The following is a 7,621-nucleotide window of genomic DNA, read 5'->3' on the forward strand; positions in this document are numbered from 1 at the left end:
CTTTCTAAAATGTGGTACATCATAGGTCTCTTTCTATTGTGATAAGGAATCTTGCAAGTTGCAACTCTTCCGAGATTCTTAATTAGCATGCATTGGTTAGGTAGATTTCTGAAACTTGTTTAGTTAGATTCTCTTAGACGTCTCTTAATCCCATTCATGCAGCAGCCCAAAAAGAAAGAAGCAATAACATGAATACTCAACCACTGAGGGACAAACAAATTATGCTTATGTATATATATACATAAAACTGTATGTATGTACATTCCTATAGGAGATGATGAAGATTTGAAGGTACAAACGAAAATTAACTACATCACAATATACATAATAATACAACAAACAAAGAAGCAGAAGTATAAAAAGTGAAATTCTTCTACACTTTGTAAGGGCTAAGGTGAGTATCTGAAATGATCTACTAGGGACTAATGTTAAGGCACCAAAACAATATGCTACTCACAAGTTTTCCATGTTGAAGACACATTTTCCCTTTGGGTTTAGTGGTTGTTCATGATTATTAATCTCATTGAAATATTCTTCGTTCATAGGTGCTGTACTATCTGGTGTTTCTAGCACTTCTCCATGTAAACTTGGTCCTATATATTGTTGCACCACCAACACTGAAGCTGTGGCTGCAAAATCTGTGGATGCTAATAGGTCCCCAATTGCTCCAATCTCAGGACACTCACTCCAATCAGTGAGTCCTGCTGTGAGTGGTGATATTATCCCTTGGCCTCTCCCAACAATGAAGAGGTCATGGATGTCATCCATTGTCCTTATAGCCGCCACTGTCTCCTCGCCGTTGTTAACCACTTTCTCAAAGTAATCGACCGAAACGTCTTCTTGAAATCTCATTCTAAAATCATGCAAAAGATTTTCATCAAGCTGTCTTTGAATATCTTTCTCTGTTTCCACTGTTAATACACTCGGTTCGCTTGTGCCTATGCTAGGCCTCCTAATATGGCCGGATACTTGTTTCCCTTGGACAAAGCGCACTATCGTAAGGCATATTCTCGAATGCTCTAGCATTCTCCATCCATAACACAAAGCCTCTCTATCATCTGGTCCTCCGAAAAATAGTATGGCTACATGATAAGATACTTGATTCGCGGCTAAGCGATTAGAGCCGTTTAAGCCTCTATCAACTAGAATTCCTACTGAGCATGGTGCATTTGCTAGTACATTTTGGTTGATGGTGCGGAATGCCATGTTTGTGGCTTCCATCCCTCCATCAACTGTTTGTTGCTTATGGAAAGGAAGGATTATGAAGGCAATGCGTTTGTCCTCTGCCAAATGGCATATATCTTCATGCATAGTGGAATAAGGGGAGATTGCTGTTAAGGGGTGGACAGAAACAAAAGAAGCATGGTGCTGAAAGTTTTCAAAGGCATTGATTATGTGGTCGGATTGAGCTTCAGTCTTGTTAAGTGCAGGATAACCCTGCTTTCTTGTGTTGTGAACTATGAGCATTGCGGAAGTGCGACCGCTAAGTTCAACAAGATGGAGAACATAGACACATATTGGTGACTTCTTTGTTGGATTAGAAGCTTCAAGGAGGTTGATCATAGTTGGCACATTCCGAGGGGTATGAACACACACTAGTACTCTAAACTCAGCATCTGATTTAGCTATTTGAATAGTTCTTTTTTTGTAATTTATGGATCTTCTTGATGGTTTGTAAAGGAATGATACAGAAGGCACAATAATTGCAGTCATTACTACAGTTATGATAACCATGATCGCAAACGATTCTTCATCCAAAACCTGATATCGGTTATAAATTATCAACATGAGTAGATTAAGAAATGTAGAAGCAGTAGCATTAATATAAGCATTAGTACCTTCTGCTCCTTTCCAACATTTAGCACAATCATTTCAACTAGGCCTTTTGAGTTCATGAGTAAGCCGAGGGCAGCCCCTTCGCGTATTGGAATTTGATAAAAGAATGCAACCATTAAAGTTCCAATAACCTTGCCAATGCAAGCCAAGAAAATGACAAGAATGAGAATTGCCCAGGTGTATGATCCTCTGACAAGTCTTAAGTTAGTTTTTAGCCCACTACTGGCAAAAAACAGAGGGAGCAAAAGTCCTGAAACAAAATCCTCAAGCTTGTCCACCAGAGCAACACCAAGTGGTCCACTTGGGATTGCCAAACCAAACACAAATGCGCCAAAAACAGAATGAGTTCCAATGGCATCTGTGATGAAACCCGAGATCATAACCCCTGCAAGTATGAGGGATATATGAAACTCACTGAATGATTCTCCTTCAGGGGTTTTCTTGACAATCCATATGGCTCCCGGCCGGACGGCGTAAGCACAAAATGCCACAAAGGCTACACTTGACAACAAAACCCAAAGGGAAGCAATGTTTGTTGTTTCATTCTCTGCAAGTGCTATGGCTAATGCTAAGAGTATCCAAGCACACACATCATTGATGAGTGCTGAAGAAAGTGCAAGCCTACCTAACTCGGTGTTAATGAGTTTGAGCTCTGCGAGTATACGGGCAAGAACAGGAAACGCAGTAATAGAGAGAGCAACACCAAGGAAGAGTATATAGGTACCTTGAGTCATGCCTTGTTCATAATCTCTATGCAAAAGGTAGGAGAATGCGGTTCCAATAACAAAAGGCAAGACCATGCCGGCAACTGCAAGAGACACAACCTTCTTCCCTGTGGTTCGCAACATTCCTACATCCATCTCCACCCCCACCAAGAAGAGAAAATAAAGAAGCCCAACATTTGCCATTGTTTCAATCACCATAACACTTCTCAGAGGAAACACTGCATTGGCAAATGTTTCGTATCTCCCAAGCATTGAAGGACCCAACATTACTCCACCCTGTGTTGGCATTTTAACAAACACAACAACGGCAATCAGAAAATGACTAGAATTTTTAATCCAATACAATGCAATGCAAAGATGAAACACACTAAAATCAGTACCAAGACTTCGGCGATCACGCGTGGCTGGCGAAATGGCCTGAGGATGAAGACGAATATTCGGGTGGCTATAACCACCAAAGTTAACTGCAATAAGAAGAGAGGGAGAGAATAATCCAGAGGGTTATCTCCTTGCCATATCCCATTTGTTGTTATCATTGTTGGTGCGTAACACACTATATAATTATCTGTATTGTTTTTATCTCCCATTTCTTCCTATTTGGTTGTTGCAATAACAAGTTAACAACATTCACTAGTGTTCCTCTTTGTATGCATTACCTGGGACCTTCACCAAGGCACTAGCAGCATGATAACAACGTTGATTAGCGAGCCTTGGATCATGTTCTTGGATATGAAGATTGAAGACAAAAGAAGGGACAAAATTGTGAAAGGAAGGATAATTGTGTTGGCTTGTTTTGATGAAATTAGAAATGAGAGGAAGGCAGAAAGCAGAGAAAATCATCTTTGTTTTGTTTTGGTGGTTACCCACTCCAAGTGGGAGTTCTAGTCAAATTCTGAGGCCTATGTTGTGCAGAGGCAAGGGATCTCTATTTTAAGAAAGCTAGAGATTTTGATCTTAATGGGAAGTATACATTTGCGGATAAAAGTTGTGCACAATCTTGAATCTATTGTAGCTAATGTTCCGGAGCAAATATTAGTAAATGAAATTAAATTCCGATGAGTCACTCTACAATATATAACAGAAAGCAGATTGTCAGGAATGTCGAATGTGGGCACTTGATGGCTTGGTGGAGGCTTAGCCGGCTCGTTATTGTCGTAACTATGGAGTATCCGTTAGTGGGAGCCGGGCGTTTTGGTCTTGATTGGGCCTGAGAGGATTTGTCTATATGGCAAGCCTAATATTGGATCACTATTATTATTATTATTTACATTTGTTTATATATACTAAAATAATTCAAGTAACGAGAAATCTTTTGGGCAACAACACCACAAATGGATAGAGTAAATGGATATTAGATCGGTAATTATTTAGTTAGGGTGTTATCGGTTCGGTTTGGTTCAATTTTGGACTAAAAATCAACCGAATCGATATGTTTGGTTCCTATAGACACACAACCGTTTGGTTTGCTGTTTTTACAACAATCGAACCGAACCAACAGCGGTTTGGTTCGGTCAGTTTTTTCGGTTTTTAATTTCTAATGAACAAAATATGAATCACAATAATTAGAGGTTTACAATAGTCAATAAACTAAAATAATAAGAGTAAAATATTGAAATGGTTAGGGGTTGGGAATTTTTGTTATTAGGTTAAAGGTTAAAATGGTTAAAACATTGAAATGGATGCATATCTTCGGTTCGGTTTGGTTCGGTTCGGTTTCTATCGAGTCAACCGAAAACTAAGCCGAACCGATCGGTTTTGTCAGAAAAAAAACCAATTTTTTCGGTTTTTAAATCGGTTGTTGTAATTTTCGATTCGGTTTGCGGTAATTTTCGGTCCGGTTCAGTAACTTACACCCATATAGCTAGAATTCTATTTCAGGTGGTGTCTGCATAGTGAAAGAATGAACCTGCCGGAAACTACCATGGAAGAAGCTGATCAGCTACAAAGGAGCAAAAAAAAAGCTACGTAATGACGGGAATGGATAAGGAGGAGAAACTTCAAGGGCAGTTAGAGAGGAGGAGTGGATGTTTGACAAGACGGCTTTTGCTGGAGCCAATGGCCTCAGAAGAACATATGCTGACTTAGTGATGCATGGAAGTTTGGAACCACACTTTGACTCTGAAATAGAGGAGGAAGAATCAGAGGAATCATCTGAAGACGAAGAAGAAGACAATATGGAGGAGGTGCTTGAAATGAGTCAGTTCCAGAGGGAAGCTTTAAAGAAAATGAAAAGGGAAGAAAGAACCACCCCTTCTATCTCTGCGAAACGACTGGAAATGGAACTTTTAGTATCCATGTCAACAGAGCGGAAAAACAGAGGCTTGAGCGGCCTTGGAAGAACACATTTATAGTCAAGCTTTTGGGACGCAAGATTTCATATGCTATTCTAAAGAGAAGACTGGACATCATGTGGGCAAAAGTGGGAGGACTAGACTTGATAGATCTGGGTAATGACTACTTTGTAGTCAGGTTATTCAATGACGAGGACTGCTGTAACGTATTAGAAGGTGGACCGTGGCTAATTTACGACCACTATCTAACCATAAGAAAGTGGGTTCCAGATTTTAATCCATTATGCACCTCTATCAACAAGATAGCAGCTTGGGTAAGACTCCCTGACCTGCCGATCGAATACTACGACAAGCGTTTCCTGGGAACAGTGGGAGACTAGATTGGAAAGACGCTTAAAGTTGACATGAACACAACAAACTAGTCAGGAGGCAAATTCGCGCGCCTGTGTGTAGAGCTAGACCTGACCAAGCCTCTAGATGCAAAATATATGGTAAATGATAATACATATTTCATTGAATATGAGGGCTTACATATGATTTGTTTTAACTGTGGACGTTTTGGTCATGTTAATGAGACATGTACACATGGAAACAATTCTACATTTAACCATAACAATGCAGATGAGAACCAACAGCCAGGACAAGCAGCGGAAGAGCCTATGGAAAGAAACCAGATGCAGAAAAAGGGGGACCAGAAGGTTGGAAAAGACAAGGATAAAACAGTAATTTTAGAAAATGCCAATTATGGTGCTTGGATGGTTGTACAGAAGCAAAGGAGGACAAAGAAAACGGTTGGAAAGGACAACCAGAACGTGAAAAGTGGGCACAAGCATAAGGGTGAAAAAATCAATGCAAAGAAGGTGGCCGACAAATCTGAGGTACGAGGTTCTGTCCTCAGATGCAACAAATGAGCAAATCATAGAGAATGATTATGATGAGAATGAGAATCAGCTAGCCACAAGAAAAGACAAAATTAATGAAGGTCCCAAGGAATTTCTTTCTGGAAGCCAAATGAGAAAAGCCCGTTCTGCAAACACACCTAGCCCCATCCTTACATCCCCTAGCCCAATCACCATGACCCAAAATGCAGCCTGTTCTGCTTTCTTGAACCTAAAAAGAAAAGCACAAAATTTTAACAAAATCCAAACTCTTCACAATCTCTCATCACCCAAGGCCCAAAACCAACCACCCCATGGCACATACTATGAACCCAAACCAAGTGTCCCAGAACCAACTTTATCCAACAATGCGATGTCAGTAGAGGAAACGATGGTCATGGAAACCCCGCCAGACCAAATTCTTGGCCCAAAACCACCTGACCCACCTGAACTCAATTTTTCAGGATCTGACCTGGATGTGATCATGGCTGAAGGTACAGCAGCGACCCTAAATTGGGAAGAAAAGAAAGGCCCAGTAGAGGGTGAGTTGAATGGGGCCTAATTGGGCCTCTGTTTTAATCCAGTTCTCTAGCCAAGGACTTTAAGCTCTTCCTTACAGTGTTTTAATATGATAATACTATCATGGAATGCGAGAGGGGCTGCAAGCCCATCCTTTGCTAAGACTCTGAAAGAGTATAACCTTCAGTATAAGCCCAACTTAATTGCTATCCAGGAGACGAGATGCAGTGGACAAATTGTACTAAACTCCATCAAAAGGGCTGGTTTTAACCACCATCTTATTGTGGATGCAAATGGTTTTTTTAGGAGGAATATGGCTGATTTGGAACAACTCTAATCAAACTGTTCAGGAAATATATCGGCATGAACAAGCTCTACACACCAAGATTACTGATGACTCTGGAGTTTGGTACCTTACCATTATATACACTCACCCTCAAGAGAGTCGAAGAAGAGATATGAAAAACTTTATCATCAAAATATCAGCAGACATGCATCATCCTTGGGTTCTATGTGGTGACTTCAATGATATTAGTGATGCATCAGAGAAAAAAGGTGGAGCACAACCGGATACTCTCAAATCAATAGATTCAAGAACTGGGTGGAAGCTTGTAATCTTATAGACTTGGGATATCAAGGAACAAGATTCACCTGGAGAGGTCCTGTCTGGCAGGATGGTAATCGCATTTTCAAACGCCTTGACCGAGCACTTTGCAATGCTGATTGGCGCCATTTGTTTCAAGAAGCCATTGTGGTGACACTCCCTCGAATCCGCTCAGATCATCATCCAATACTCATCAAGTGCAAAGGTAACCACCAATCCATTAGGAACAAGCCTTTTCATTTTGAATATATGTGGATGCAACACCAGAATTTTTCTTCCTTCTTGAATGAAAATTGGCACAAGGACCAGCCTTTAGCTCAATCAATCCAAAATTTTGTAGACAAGGTAAAGGATTGGAATCATCAGACCTTTGGCTATATTTTCCATCAGAAACGGTTGGTGCTTAGTAGATTGAAAGGCTTACAAAATTCCCCAAGATATGAGAGAAGTGAATTCCTAGACTGCCTTGAAGAAAAACTCAACAAAGATTTAGAGGCTATTCTGGATAAGGAGCAAGTGTTCTGGCTCTAAAAATCTAGAGAAACTTGGATGGTAGAAGGTGACCGTAATACCAAGTATTACCATACAAAAACTATCATCAGGAGACGCCGTAACAAGATCCTCAAACTTCGTGGACCTAGTAGGGAGTGGATAGATAATCAGGAGGACCTCAAGACTCACGTTATCCTTCATTTTCAAAGTCGCTTCCAGGAGCCTAACCGCAATAGAAATTGTGCTATTGATACTAACAATTTTTACCCCCTCTGG

General features: G+C 40.5%; 1 protein-coding gene across 2 annotated transcripts; it reads right to left on the bottom strand.

Annotated features, from left to right (window-relative positions):
- Window positions 275-3,667, bottom strand: LOC107624371 (cation/H(+) antiporter 15-like). Of its 2 annotated transcripts, XM_021113563.1 has the most exons (4): window positions 3,218-3,666; window positions 2,942-3,025; window positions 1,839-2,837; window positions 275-1,761 (listed from the first exon to the last, which is right to left on the bottom strand). In XM_021113563.1, the coding sequence occupies exons 3-4, from the start codon at window positions 2,826-2,828 to the stop codon at window positions 454-456; spliced, it is 2,298 nt and encodes a 765-aa protein (XP_020969222.1). In that variant the 5' UTR covers window positions 2,829-2,837; window positions 2,942-3,025; window positions 3,218-3,666; the 3' UTR covers window positions 275-453. The 2 variants fall into 2 exon arrangements, with proteins under 2 accessions (XP_020969222.1, XP_016182355.1); XM_016326869.2 differs by having other exon boundaries at window positions 2,942-3,667.

Source organism: Arachis ipaensis, chromosome B10, assembly GCF_000816755.2.
Source record: "Arachis ipaensis cultivar K30076 chromosome B10, Araip1.1, whole genome shotgun sequence".
In the NCBI taxonomy this organism is placed as follows: domain Eukaryota; kingdom Viridiplantae; phylum Streptophyta; class Magnoliopsida; order Fabales; family Fabaceae; genus Arachis; species Arachis ipaensis.